The 15,897-nt window shown below is 38.9% G+C and overlaps 1 protein-coding gene across 2 annotated transcripts in view; it reads left to right on the top strand.

The window, feature by feature from the left end:
* The window catches only part of ZNF568 (zinc finger protein 568), a 41,501-nt gene extending 38,373 nt beyond the window's left edge, over positions 1-3,128 (top strand). The window contains exon 5 of one of the 2 annotated variants that reach the window (XM_012651603.1): positions 1,549-3,128. In XM_012651603.1, coding sequence (XP_012507057.1) covers positions 1,549-3,128 — 1,580 coding nt within the window. Of the gene's footprint in view, positions 1-1,545 lie in introns of both variants that reach the window. The other variant, XM_012651602.1, reaches the window with a different exon arrangement.
* The last annotated feature ends 12,769 nt before the right edge of the window (positions 3,129-15,897 follow it).

Here is a 15,897-nt window from a genome sequence, read left to right as displayed (position 1 = left end):
CACAGCCCTCCCCTACTATCAACATCTTGCACCACGGTGGTGTATTTGTTAAACTCGATGAACCTATACTAACACATCATTATCACTCAAAGTCTGTGGTTTACGTTAGAGTTCACTCTTGGTGTTGTACATTCTATGGCTTTTGATATAGATACGTTATAGTATCATACAGAATAGTTTCATTGCCTTAAATCTGTGTTCCTCCTATTTATTCCTCCCTCTCCTGTAACTTCTGGCAACCATTGATGTTTTTACTATCTCCATGGTTTTTCTGTTTCCAGTATATTTGGAATCATACAATGGGTAGCCTTTTCCAATTGGCTTCTTTCACTTAGCAATATGATTTAAGGTTCTTCAGTGTGTTTTCATGGCTTGACAGCTGATTAGTTTGTAGCACTGACTAGTATCCCATTGTCTAGATGTGCCACCATTTATCCATTCACCTACTGAAGGACATCTTCCATGTTTTGGCAGTTATAAATAAAGCTGCTATAGCTTCCCCATGCCAGTTTTTGTATGAACATAAGATTTTAACTCATTGGAGTCAATATGAAGGAGCATGATTGCTGAATGATACAGTATGAGTATGTTTATATTTTGAAAGAAACTGCCAAAGTGTCTTCCAAAGTGGCTGTAACATTTTGCATTTCTACCAACAATGAATGAAGGTTCCTATTGCTCCACATCCTTGCCAGCCTTTGACTTATTAGTTCAATTTTTTTGTTGATTCTTTCAGATTTTCTACATAAAGATCATGCTATCAGTGAACAAAGACAGTTTTAGGTTTTTTGTTCCTTCCTAATCTATATACCTTTTATTTCCTTTTTTTATCTTACTGCATTAGCTAGGACTTATAGTGCAACGTGGAAAAGCACTGATGAGAGGGAACATTCCTGCCTTGTACCTGTTTATTCCTACCTTTGAGTACCTGAATCCTCTAATTCTTGAGCTTTTCCAGTGATTTTTGGCCAAGTCACTTTGGTGCTTATTGGGATTTGTATCTTTATAATACTTTTGCTTTAACTTTTTAGTGCTGCTATCCAGTTAATAGTTCCCTAAATGCCTTTCATCTTGGAGTATTTTGTTGAAATCCCTTAATAACCCTATTTACACTTCTATATCCTTTTTCTTGTGGGTTTGACCCTTTATTCTTTACTGTTAATTTTAAAGGAATTTTTGGAAGAAGCAGAAATAAACGTATGCATTCAATCCAGTGTGTTTAATTACAAATGTTAATTTTATTCTCTTGTCATTTGACTCCCTATTTTTTTGTGTGTTCATCCTTTCATTTTAATTATTCATTTTACTATTTTCTGCACTATACAAGAACACTTTTAAAATCAGTCAGAGCTACTTGGGCCTATGATGTTTTCTATAGTAGTTAACATCTCAAACCTTAGAAACATTTCACTTAGATTTCTTTTATATTGGTTGACTACAGCCAACATCAAAGATTAAACCCTACACTAGCAAATTTCTGAAATGTTATTAATAGTATAGTGGTAGAAAAATTTATAAGTAATAATTTTTGGTCCTCCATTTTAGAAGTTTGGGAAGTTGATGAACAGATCAAGAAGCAACAGGAAACACTTGTGAGAAAATTCACACCCATCTCGAAGAAAACTCTGATTAAGGGAAAAGTCATTGAATGTAAAAAATTGGCAAAAATATTTCCTCTGAGTTCAGACATTGTTACTTCGAGACAAAGCTTCTATGAATGTGACTCATTTGATAAGAGTTTGGAACATAATTTAGGCTTAAATAGTTATGGGAAAGGCTGTGTAAGAGAGAAAAATTATGAATGTAATGAGTATGGGAAACCATTTTACTGTTGTTCGTCCTATGTTGTATCCCCCTTTAAGTGTAATCAGTGTGTACAAGACTTCAGTCATAAATTTGACCTCATGAGACATGAGAGAATTCATGCTGGAGAGAAACCTTATGAATGTAAGGAATGTGGAAAAGCCTTCAGCAGGAAGGAAAATCTTATTACACATCAGAAAATTCATACCGGGGAAAAACCATACAAATGTAACGAATGTGGAAAAGCTTTCATTCAGATGTCAAACCTTATTAGACACCAGAGAATTCATACTGGGGAGAAACCTTATGCATGTAAGGATTGTTGGAAGGCCTTCAGCCAGAAATCAAATCTTATTGAACATGAGAGAATTCACACTGGAGAAAAGCCCTACGAATGTAAGGAATGTGGGAAGTCCTTCAGCCAGAAGCAAAATCTTATTGAGCATGAGAAAATTCATACTGGGGAGAAACCTTATGCATGTAATGAATGTGGTAGAGCTTTTTCTCGAATGTCATCTGTTACTCTACATATGAGAAGTCACACAGGGGAGAAACCCTATAAATGTAATAAATGTGGAAAAGCTTTCTCTCAATGCTCGGTATTTATTATACATATGAGAAGTCATACTGGTGAGAAACCCTATGTATGTAGTGAATGTGGGAAAGCTTTCTCTCAAAGTTCATCTCTTACTGTACATATGAGAAATCATACAGCTGAGAAACCATATGAATGTAAGGAATGTGGAAAAGCCTTCAGCCGGAAAGAAAATCTTATTACACATCAGAAAATTCATACTGGAGAGAAACCTTATGAATGCAATGAGTGTGGGAAAGCCTTTATACAGATGTCAAACCTCATTCGACACCAAAGAATTCATACTGGTGAGAAACCCTATGCATGTACAGTGTGTGGGAAAGCCTTTAGTCAGAAATCAAATCTCACTGAACATGAGAAAATTCATACTGGAGAGAAACCCTATCATTGCAATCAGTGTGGGAAAGCTTTCAGTCAGAGACAAAATCTTCTTGAGCATGAAAAAATTCACACTGGAGAGAAACCATTTAAATGTAATGAATGTGGTAAAGCTTTCTCTCGAATCTCATCTCTTACTCTTCATGTGAGAAGTCACACAGGGGAGAAACCTTATGAATGTAATAAATGTGGAAAAGCCTTTTCTCAATGCTCATTACTTATTATACATATGAGAAGTCATACTGGTGAGAAACCCTTTGAATGTAATGAATGTGGGAAAGCATTCTCTCAAAGAGCATCCCTTTCTATACATAAGAGAGGTCATACAGGTGAGAAACGCCGAGTGTACTAAGTGAAGGTAGGCCTTCTCTTAAATTCAACATATGTTTTACTTAAAATATCTTGGCGTAAGCTCAAAAAAGTGAGCTGGAAAAATTGTAATACTTTGCTGAAGGTTGTAAGACTTCAATAAATGGAGAAAAATACTGTATAAATAGTTAAAGAAGCTCAGTATCATAAAAATCTCCATTCTAAAAATCTGTAGAATGAATGAAGTTCAAAACAAAATCTAACAATAATTTTCTAGGATCCTTACAAAATGATTCTGAAATTTATGTGAAATAGAAGTCTATGGATTGCTGAGACAATTATGAAAAAGAGCAGAGGAGAGACCTTCATCATATGCTATACATGTAAAGTTATAGTCATTAAAACGTGTGGTGTAAGTGCATCAATAGCTACATAGGCAGATTTTAAAGAATAGAGTGCCTAGAAACAGACCCGTCAACTTGGTGTATGTTAGACCTGACATCATGAGTTAGTAGGGAAATGATGACATGACCTAGTCAATAAAAATTGTTAGAGTCTTTGACTCTCCATACTGAGGAAAATAAAATAAAATTACATACAATCTTACAACATGTAAAGAAATAGTATTCTAATGATTTGAATACTATGTGAAAAGCCAAACTCTGAAACCATTGAGAGAAAATAGAGGGTATTGTTTGTGACCTTGAGGCAAGAAAGCATTTTTTTTTTAAAGACAAAAAGACCTTACAATTCCCCTTCTAGATATATATCCTATGGAAACTCAAAAATATATATCTAGCTGGGTGCAGTGGTCCATGCCTGTAGCTGTAGTCCCAGCTAATTGGGGCTGAGACAGTAGCTTCACTTGAGCTCAGGAGTCTGAAACCAGCCTGGACAACATAGATCCTGTCTCTAAAAAAATGAAAAGGAAAAAATTATATATGTGTATATATATACACGCACACACACACATATATATATGAATTGAAAACAACCTAAATATTCATCAGTGGGGTAATGGATGAATAAAATGTGATATATTCAAATGATAGAATAGTATACAGCAGTTAAAAGCAATGAACTAGATCCATATTGTATAACATAGATAGTTACCTAAAACAATGTTGAGTGGAAAAAATCAAGATACAAATGAAATATTGTATAGTGATATTCTTGTAAATTGGAATGAAATCATTTGTGAAGAACAGAACTGTTTTTATTATTGAGATATGTCTGTAGAACTATTTAAATGGACTAGAAGGATACATACCAAATTATTGATAGTGCTGTCTCTGGCAGGAGATTGAGTTTGGGGGTGTTGGTTAAAGGGGACCTTTAGCTTTATTTGTAACTTTTATGCCTTAAAAAAAGACTGGTAGCATATAAAATAAATCATAAAAGGTAATGATATGCAATGATAATATGAATGTCTTGTTGTAATAATGTTTTTCTAGTTATTTCTCAGACATAGTGGGCCTGGGAAAGTTTGTGCCCATAAAAAGAAATGTTATAATTGATTCATATCTCCTATCAGTTGCTAAACTATTTCATCAAAAAATTTCCAGAAAATTAGTAATTAGAATAATCCTGTTTACTATATAACATGAAATTAGCATGTTTTATCAATTCTGTGGTGCTTTTTTTACATTTTAACATTTCTAATATTGGACTCGTCTTTCAACTGATGTCTTAGATTCAAGTAAATATTTAATTATTAAACATTTAAGAATCAGATGCCAGTGTGACAAATGAAATATATTTATTTTTATTTACTAGTTTAGGGCATGATGGTCTAATCATGGTCCCTACCTCTTTGTGTGTCTAGCATTATTTGGCAACAAATTTTTAGGTTTATAGCTAACTAAATAGCAATATGTTTAGTCTTTAGGGAGAGAATAAAATTTACTTGAGAAATTGACTTTGAAATATTAGTTTTCTTGCCCTGTGATTTTCCATACAACCTACATAGGCATTAACATTGTTATTATGATATTCTTAAATGAGCAATTTTATTTCCTGAGATGGCCACAAGCAATTGTATCAAGTTGTTTCAGTCTTAACCTACAGACCATTTTATTCTTTTCACAATGCTCGACTTATACAATGTATCTAGTTTGGGTTGGAAGTAATGGTGCACCCTGAGCAGTAATAATAGAGTTCCTCTAAATGAGTCTCATTCTCTGTAACAATACAAGAATCAGCCCTGACTTGGGTCATTTTTTATTATGCCATCTCTACAATATTTGATATACAGAAAAACCACTAATGCCTTTTTTTTTTCTTTTTTTTTTTTTTTTTTGAGACAGAGTCTCACTGTCATCCTAGCTCACAGCAACCTCAAACTCCTGGGCTCAAGCGATCCTCCTACCTCAGCCTCCCGAGTAGCTGGGACTACAGGCATGCGCCACAATGCCCGGTTAATTTTTTCTATATATTTTTAGTTGTCCAATTAATTTCTTTCTATTTTTAGTAGAGATAGGGTCTCATTCTTGCTCAGGCTGGTTTCGAACTCCTGAGCTCAAACAATCTGCCTACCTCGGCTTCCCAGAGAGCTAGGATTACAGGCATGAGCCACCGCGCCTGGCCCACTAATGCCTTTTTAAAAAGAAGACAAAAATTGAGAGTGTTAGTCAAAAAGGATCTTTAGCTTTTATGTTTGAACATTAACTGCACTTGTTTAAAGTTGATTGCACAAAAGTAAAGTTTTCTGAAACTAAAGTTAAAAAATGCAACCGTGACTATCAATTTTGACTGTTATTAGGTATCTTTGAAGATTGACAGTGACTTGTAATAAAATAGGGGCTGATTTTAATGAAAACAAAAATTACGATTTACCAAAACTTAAATATCTAAATGAATATTGTCATTTTAGTCTCTTCTTAAATAGGTTTTGTGTTAAATCCAGTTTGGCCAGCATACCTAATATTTGTTGACCTTTTTTGAAAAAAATAGTTTTCAAATTTCATGTGTTATCTACATGAGAAACCCTATGTAAATATTTGTAAGACATTATTTTTTGCCTAAAATATTGTTTTTCTTTGTGATTTTCTTCTCCATGTTTCTTTATTTGGCGCATACTTCATTCTTTAAATTTTCTGCCCCTTTCTGTGCCTTTCGAATCAATAGAGAAATTTAAAATTTTGCGTAAGGTTCATAAGGACCTTAGGTTTTTTTGTTTGTTTGGTTTTTGGCCTCTCTCTCCCCCGAGCAAGACTGGCTGAGCTTATGAGGTGAGATAAAGTGCCTGAGAGTAAACCTGAATCTGAAGTCTAAGAAGGGTGTTTTACTGATTGTCAGCAAGCAGATGATCTGGTCTCTATAAATTCATTTTTTCCCTATGTTCTAAGGCGTGGATATAATAAGATAGGTATAAGTGATTGAGTTAACATCTGACAAAATCATTAATCAAATCAAAGTAAATTCCTTTTTACCAGGACACACATGAACTGCTCAGAGAGATTCCATTCTAGATTTCAAACTTCTTAAGATCTGATTCCTGTGAGTGACCTTGGAAGACACAGAATAAAACATATTAATAGTGGCTTGGACTAGAGACACAGAAATAGAAATTGGTAGATTTGAGATATATTTTGGAGGTGATTCAATAAAATTGTTCATATGAAAGATGTGGAAGAAAGAGATAAAGGATAACTCCTGTGTTTTTATGGAGAGCAACTGGCTGAGTGATGGACCATTTGATAAAAATACAGCAGACTGGGGAGAAATATTTTAGGGAGAAGTTGGGGGCTGGTATCAAGATCTCTTGATGGGCTTTCTTTTTGGTTGTTTCCCAGAAGCAGACCTTGAGATGAGGATTCCTATGCAAGTGATTTATTAAGGAAGTGCTCACAGTAAGAAGGATAAGGTCATGGAGGAAGCAGGATAAGAAAGAGAAATAAGTCAAGGGTGTAATTGTAGGCGTAGTTCTGCCGTGGGTTATTTCATCCTGATCCCTGGGGAACTCTGGAGTGTAAGCTATGCTTCACACTTGTCAAGATTCCACCTCTAGGACTGAGACAAATGTGCTGCCAACTGCCGAGAATCTTGCCTACTGATGACTAACTCACAGCTAAGTTCCCCTACAGGAATTGCTCGTGGATGAAGGGAGCTGACTTATCCAAGGTTATACTGGCTTGCTAAAGGCAACCTGGCCCCCTTAGCCTCAATTTAGGACAACTCTGAAGAACCATGCCAGCTTTGGAACTCTCCAAGAAACAAATTGCAACTGCATCACAGTTCAATTTCTCCTTCCACTCAAGTCTCCTTCCCTCGTTTCCCTACTGGTGATAGTCCCAAGAGCTCTCTCTAGTAAACCCTACCATAATTTTCCATCTCGGATTCTCTTTTCTAGGGAAGCTGACCTAAGACAGTGGGGCATTTTCCAACAGTAGTTCTCAAACTGAAAAATTGTCAAGAATATTTGTAATTAATTTGAAACTAATAAACTGACTATATGTTAACATGAATAATATATTTTATGAAAAATAATTGTTTACAAAACAATAAGAGTGTCATTGTTATACAATTTTGAAAATACCCTTAACGTGTTAATGGAAGACAGCTGAGTTTTCATCTCTCCTTCTATATTCAGTCTGTAGCAGCGTCACATGTCAGGTAGACTGGGAAACTTCCTTGTACGCTCCTGAGATAATGAGAGTGAAAAGGGAAAATACAGTCTTAACATTATTATGAAAATAGTTTTGACCTCAGATATCCTTAGGGATTCCAAGACTACTTGAGAACTGCTATTTTGACATTTGGCTTGGTTTATTAAAAAAACTTGATGTCCACAGACTAAAGAGGCATCGAGACAGGAGTGCTAAGGGGGAGCACTGGCATACTATTTATAACATAAGCGGTTCCAGATGGAAGACTTGAGAAACAAGATGGAAAGATGGATAAGGACAATGTTAAATATATGGGTAAATAGAAACAAATTTGGCAGTGGAGAAGAAAGGCAAAATTGACTTACAGGGTTTAAAAAGGCCATGAAAACACTAGAAACACTGTATTGAAGTAGGTTTGATTTAAAATATTGCAGGTCCCTTTATTAAATACAAGGCTAATTTTGGACATACAGATTTATTTCATAGGATTATAGCCAAAAAAGTGCCTTAAAATAAAATAAAAACTCATTGTTCTGTCCTCTTATTTAATAGTCTGCAATTAGACCACTAGGGGGACAGATTCTCTTTCTTGTTTTCTGTCACTCCTAGTGCGGTGACCTTATTCACATTGCCCTAGATGGCATGCCATCACATACATCCCAAGGAGCCAGGTGGAGAAGGGTGCAAGGAATCAGATCAATTTGCTTTAATTGAAGTTGTACACATTCATTTCCTTCACATCCTACCTGCTGAAACTTAGTAGCATGGCCAGATAAAACTGTAGAGCTAGGTGGAAGTTACAAAGTTTATAACAACCAGCTCTGAGTAAGTAAATGCAAGTAAGTGAGTACTCATTCAGTGCTGGTAGAGGATGTGAAATATAATGACTTTTATAATGGCTTTTTTAAAATTAAATTTTGAATATTTAAAGATCCAGGACTTCTGGTTTGGGCTCTGACATTTAAAGAGCTTGGAAGTCATCATTCCCATCTTTACAGCAAGGAGGTGAAAAAGAACTGAAAATCAATGACTTTTCTTAGACCCATCAGAGAGTTAAAGTCACAGGGCAATCTGCTACCTTCAATTCCAGAGATACAGGAAAATACAGATAACAGCTGAGATCACTTTAAGTGGAGCAAAAGCCACTGGAGCCATAAACTGCTAGGAACACTTAAAGGATCATTTTGATGAGTTGCTGAAGGGTGAGCATGGATTCGCTTGAGTGTGAGAGACTGGAGACCTAGCCTTAGAGGGGGCCTCCATACTTTCATGGGTTTTTACCTCCGAGAATCCCATCAGTTTCTCAAGGTGAAAATCCAGAAAAATTCCCTCATTTTTTTGGCAGGGAGAGGGGAAAAGTGACCTTTTGAAATACAGTGTTCTCTATAACAAAGGCCTGCTGTCCTAGGTAAATATTACCAGAGCCTTATCTATTTGAGGAAAGGTCAGTTTACCAACACCAGCTCCCTCTAGCCTTCCCGTCTCCCCAAAAGGGAGAAAAAAAACAAAGAATGAGAAATATTTCCGAAGGTCACATTACCCGGGCTCAGGCCCACTATAAGTTAAGATTTAATTATAAGGTTACAGGTTACTTTTTCTCCCCACATCTTACCGCCACGTCAACAGGACTCTTACATAATAGAACAGTGAGTTACAACCAAAGGAGCTACAAGACACAGACTTTATTGAAGAACATCTGGAGGAAACCCAAAGACAATGGCAGCGGGTGTGAGGGAAGGAAGGGGTGAGACGAAGGACAGTTGAGGAAACTAAAGCCTCTGGCATCTACAGCTACGACAGACATTAAACACAATCCAGCTGCTAGCCAGGTTAATATAAAATCTGATACTGGCCTATTTGCCTCAATTTATATTACCTGATACATCATGTTCAGCTTTCAATAAAAAATTACAAGACATGGTAAAAGGCAAGGAAAAACGCAGTTTGAAGAGACAATGCAGGTATCAGAATCAGATATGACACAGATTTTAGAATTAGATGAAAAATTTAAAATATTATTAACTTGTTAAGGACACCAATGTAAAATGCAGACAATATGTAAGGACAGATAATGTAAGCAAAGGGATGGAGGCTGTGACATAAAGAATCCAAAGGAAATGCTAAAAATTTTTAACTCAAGCTTGTCCACACTGAGCCTTCAGCAGTTCATCAGTGATAGTTCAGGTTTTCTTCCCTTAGTACTAGTTTCCAGGGAAGGTTTCTGCTCATGGGATCCTGCTCCAGTAATCTGTGATTCTCACATCTGCCTCTGTGTCTCTCCAATTTCAGGGGCAGCAGTTTGCCCTGTGACCTCACTATTCGGGCAGTTCTAAGAAGAGTTGTTGATTTTTTTCAGTTCGTTCAGCTTTATACTTATTGTTTGTTCAGAGTGATGACAAATGACGTCCAAGCTCTTTATATACCAGACCAGAAACTAGAACTCTAAAAAGACTCTTTTTTTGGTCTGAAGTATATTTGTAGGCTCTTGATTAGTCCACAGATATTAAGTGTTTGCCCATCATTACTTCTTTTTCTTTTCTCAATATCTGACCCATGTCTCTGAAATTTCCCCACCTACTTCCTAATGACTATAAAGTTTTTTCTTTCTTTTACTACTTCTATTTCTCTTTTTAAAAATTGAAGTAAGTTTACATATAGTAAGGTATGAGTGTGCATTTTGATAAATTTTTACATATATATATACCCAGGTATCCACTTCTCAGATCAAAAAATGGAATATTTCCATTCCCCCAGAAAGTTCCCTTGGCTTCTTCCTAAATAATGAGTACCATCCCCATTCTAAAGTCACTGCTTTTCTGACTTCCCTCTCCATAGATTAGTTTTGCCTGTTCTATAACTTTATGTAAATGGAATCATACAGTATCTTTACTACCTTGCTTCATTTGCTCAACTACTGTGAGAATCATCCATATTGTTGTATGTCTTGGTAGTTTTTTTGAGTGGAGGGGTTGTGTTTTGTCTTGTTTTTTTTTTGTTTTTTTTTTTTTTTTAGGGACAGGGTCTCGCTATGTTGCCCACCCTGGTCCCAGCTCTGTTTCTTTTTGTGGCTGAATAACAGTACCACAATTTGTTTACCAATCACCTGTTGATGAATAATTTGGAGACTATTACAAATAAAGCTACCATGAACATTAGTGTACAAGTTTTTGTATAAACATATGTTTTCATTTCTCTTGGATAAATACCTAGGATTAGATGGCTGGGCAATGCAGGAGGCATATATTTATGAAAATTCTTAATTTTTCGTGCCATCAATTCAGTCTCAGTAGTTTCATTTTCTTAGCTTGATAAGCCATGTAAATATTAACCACAGTGGCATGTCATTTTGACTGATAACTTTAGATACAAATACAGATGAATGTCAGCTGCACTAGGATTTGGGTAGAGTGCCAGTGCAAAAGCCAACCCAAAGCCTCAGCAGCTGCTTCTGGAGCATAATGAATGACTGTGTCCTAAAGACATTTTAGTGTTACCATATGACCAGCTGCCATTTCTCCTCTAAATTTAACAACTGACAGCAGCGTGAACAGCCATTTTACGAAATACTCCCAATATAGTTTCTGTTAAATGTGCTTGGCAGAGGGCTATGCTATGTCTGGTGCCCTATTTCAGAGTTGTTTCTTACCGTTGATGATAACCTTTCATGCATTAGAGAGGTCAAAGTCACATACAAATTTGTTATATTAGCCTCAGAACCTTAGTGAAATATTACTTTCTTCTTGCGTGTTAGACAATAACTTTCTAATATCTCCTGGTGTCCAGAGTGCAAGCTTGATTTCTGCTGTGTCTGGGCATTCCTCAGAGAGACAAATGCTGAATGCAGAAAATGAGCCATAAGTGTTATCTGAATTATGAGGCATCTGAGTCTGATTTTTATCAAAGTGAAGGTGGAAGGTATCCACCTTCATTATTTTGAGCTTGCAGCAGATGACAAGGCATGTTCCATGGGGTGACTGATGCCTCTCATGTTAGAGGTGGAAGAGGACCACCTCTAAATAAATCATCCTCTGCACTCTCCTACTTACGACACTGGTCTTTAGCCTTTGGGGATATGCAAATGCTATAGGAGGGACTTGTATCTATACAAAGACTTGTACAACTGGGCTTCCAATTTTCATTGAGGATGTAACGTTATCCTATTTTCCTGGGAGTCTTTGGTCATTGTTATGGTTTGAATGTTTATTCCCTCCAAAACTCATGTTGAAATTTAACTGCCATTGTAACAGTATTAAGAGGTGGGACCTTTCTGAGATGATTAGGCGATGAGAGCTCCATCCTCACAGGTGGGATTAATGCTCTTATAAAAGGGCAAGTTTGGCGACCTTTTGTCTCTTTGCCCTTCTGCCTTCCACCATGTGAGGAGAACCCTGTGTCGTGAATCTGGCCAATGAGATATTAGCAGAAATATTTGGGGGTGAGGGGTGTTTGAAAACATTTTCTTTTGTAATAAGTATAATAATAATCAGCTGGCACAGTCTTGCCCCTTAATTTTCGTCAACAGCAGACACACCAGCATTGAGTCCCTGATATGGGGCATCATTCTTTTTTGGAACCAGCTGGCCACGTGGAAGCAGGCCAATTACATTGGGCCTCTTTTATCATGGATGGGACAGAGATTCGTCCTTACAAGTATAGACAAATAATCTGGATATAGATTTTCTTTTCTTGTCCGTAATGCTTCTGCCAGCGTCACGACCACGGACTCACAGAATGCCCTTGTTCTTAGGAGATACGTGCTGACATATTTAGTACTGAATATAGTGATACTTGAATTTATTTTCAAATGAAAGAGACAGAAAATCAAAGAGGCAAATTGTTAACAATTAGTGAATCTAGGAGACAGGCACATGTAAGAGTTCTTTGTACGATTCTTTCTATGCTTCTGGAAATTTAAAATTTCTCAAACAACTGAAGTAAATGTGCCTATGAGGTGACTCCACTCTGCCACATAAGGAGAAATAGATGTGGGAGGGCACTGAGCTTCTTGGGGATGTACCCAAAGACCCCACTGGAATAGACTAGGGAATTTGTTTCTTTAAGAGAGGAAGTTGCAGGAGAAGGAATGTAAGAGTTTCTATATCCTACCTATGGGAGGGTGAAAAAGTATCTCAAGTAAAGAGAAAGGACAAACTTATCAAGGACATGGCTTTTTGATGAATGACAGGTCATTCCCACCTATTCCTGCTCTGAGGGAAGATTTCCTCATCCAAAGAGTGGGGTCAGACTCCAAAATGGGTCCTGAGGGCTAAAATCCAGGAGTTAGTAAAACTATGTTCCTTCTGTGGGGTCTAGGGGAGAACCTATTTCCTTGCCTTTTCCAGCTTCTAAAAGCTGCCAGCATTCCTTCGCTCATGGTCCCTCCTCCATCTTCAAAGCACATCATTCCAACCTCTGCTTCTGTTGTCAGATCTCTTCTCTGACCCTCCTGCTTTCCTTTTATAAGGACCCTTGTTAGGCCTACTCAGATAATCCAGGAGAATCTTCCCATCTCAGAAGATCCTCAATTGAAGCATACCTGCCAAGTCTGTTGTGCCATGTAAGATATATTTACAGGTTCTGGGGATTGTGATTTGGACATCTTGAGGGGCAGGGGTATTATTCTGTCTACCACATCATCTTGTTGGCATCGTTTGATATATGAATCTTTTTTCTCCTTTAATTTGTTCATGCAATGCATTTTATCATTAGAGTTCTTTTTGTGTTTGTTTGTTTTGTTTTGAGACAGAGTCTCACTCTGTTGCCTGGGCTAGAGTGCCATGGCATCAGCCTAGCTCACAGTAACCTCAAACTCCTGGGCTCAAGTGATCCTCCTGCCTCAGCCTCCCAAGTAGCTGGGACTACAGGCATGCACCACCATCGCTGGCTAATTTCTATATATTTTTAGTTGTCCAGCTAATTTCTTTCTATTTTTAGTAGAGACAGAGTCTCGCTCTTGCTCAGGCTGGTCTCGAACTCCTGACCTCAAGCTATCCTCCCGCCTCGGCCTCCCAGAGTGCTCGGATTACAGGCTTGAGCCACCAAGCCTGGCCTAGAGTTCTTAATGTTCTTCCAATATTAGAAAACCTTTCAACATAATTCATTGTATAAATTTTATACATTATTGAAATCAGCCTTTTATTTGGAATTTTTGTATGTATAACCACAAGTGAAACTGATTAATACTCATCTTTCGGCCTGTCTTTATTGGGTTTTATGCTAGTTAGACAAAATTTATTACAGAACATAAATTGGATATAAATGAATTGAAAAATATTAGTCTAAAAATTAGCTAAAACTCAGCTATAACCATCTGGGTATGGTACCTTTTTAATTGTACATGTTTTAAAATATCTTTAAATTTTATTATGGTTATTCTGTTCAGGTTTTCTACTTCTTAGTAGAAATTAGTAATTTAAATTTTAGTAAAACATATACTTTTTCTCTACTGTGGTTATAGAGTTGCACATAACAACTAGAAATATTCATTTTATATTTAACAAAATTTAATAAGTAATGTTTCACAAAAAGGAAATGATAACGGCCAAAATAGAAGGGAATATAATACTCTTAAACTGAAAAGAAAAAAGTCATTCACAATTACATATCCCAGAATCAACTACTGTTAACAAATGTTACTGTAACTTTACAGATACTGTTACCCAAGTGCCTATCTTTCCGTGTTTATTTATAAAAATTCTCAACAGTATTACATAGTATACAGAGTTTAGTAACACTTTTTCCACCTAAAGTACTTCTGGAACGTATTTCTGTCATTAAATATCCTGCAACTGAATCTTAAAATAATGACATATTAATAGCATCCCACTGCATTCATATTCCATGACTTCCATCCCGGACCCAGCGTTATCCCTCTTTACCCTCCTCCAGTCCCTTGTTCCCTATCCTGAGCCCAAAGTGGTGTCACCGCGTTCCCGACTGCAGATTGCACTTCCCAGCGGATCCCTGCACTGGGACATGAATTCCCAGCCCAGACTTGGCCTCCCGGCTTTATTGCGATTGTGGCGCTCAGGGCTGAAGTGCCGGTCTGGGAGGGCTCCTGATACGTGACGTGGCGTCATCGTGCGCGGCCCCTGGTGGCGGGAACTCTGAACGGTCTGCTCCCTGGCTTTTAACTGCAGTTCTTAGAGGTCCCCGGGCACCCTCCCCGCTCGGCCGCTGCCGCGGGTTCACTTCGCGGACTCGGGAAGTCCAGGCGGTGGCCCGCCCCTCCCCTCCCCCGGTTTGGGCTGCATTTCCCAGAAACCCCCACGGCCCACCACCTTTTTCTTTCTCTCGGCGGCCGCCTGTTGTCTCGGCCGGTCGCTTCGCCCAGGTCCTGGGGGAGGCTCAGGCGCGGCTGGGCGGGCTGGACCGGACTTCCCCAGGGAGAGGTTGGGACCGGACTCGACTCAGCGGAAAGGACGGCCGAGCCGGCCCAGGCCTGGGTGTTTCTCCCCAGCACGGGGCTGCGTTTCCCAGGGGCCTTAACCAGTTGTCCGGCCTGTGGTAAGTTGGCGCGCGTCTGGATGCAGAGGATCGGGACGGTGCGGGCGGGCTGGCTCCCTGGCCTGGGCCGAGCTTGGCCAGACCGGAGTGCCAGGACCCTGAAGAAGCGGACGGTGGGGCGTCCTGGCGCGGGGCTGGGGTTTATCTGGAGTTTAAATGCAGGCGGCTCTCGGGCGTGCCAGGCTGCGTGCTAAGCGCGACTGGGAAGGCGAGAGTGTCGGGCTGTGCCACTGGGATGGGAGGGGAGTATCCGGGTCGTTCGTCCCCGCTCGAGCGAGGGCGGTATCGGGGCAGTGCGCCGGCGCGGGTGGGGGAGGTTTGAGACTGGCGCAGGAGCGGGCTGCGAGAGTGTGAAGGTCTAGGGTATTGCAGCTGTGTGTCTTCTTGCAAGGACAGAAAGTCGCTGCGATACTCCCTGGACGTGCATTGTGGGCCCGGCGCCAGGTGTTCGGCGACCAGTGCCTGCGGGGCTGTGGTGGGTTCCCTAGCTGAGCGGGACTCTGTGTGGCTCTGTGTGTGTGTGTGTGTGAGTGAGTGAGAGAGAGAGAGATAGAGAGAGAGAAGGAAAAAGCCCCCCATGTGGCTGTGTCCTCGACTCTGCCTTTGGGAGAGCTGGGAGGCCCCTGTACATTTTTCTGGGGCGGGGTCTGCCAGTCGCTGGGTCCTGGGCATCTAGATAAAACCCCAGCTGCGTTGCGA

The sequence above is a fragment of the Propithecus coquereli genome, unplaced genomic scaffold (genome assembly GCF_000956105.1).
Source record: "Propithecus coquereli isolate 6110/MARCELLA unplaced genomic scaffold, Pcoq_1.0 Scaffold358, whole genome shotgun sequence".
Taxonomy (NCBI): domain Eukaryota; kingdom Metazoa; phylum Chordata; class Mammalia; order Primates; family Indriidae; genus Propithecus; species Propithecus coquereli.
Note: the sequence above shows the minus strand (reverse complement) of the source record. Positions and strands in the feature narration are given on the sequence as shown.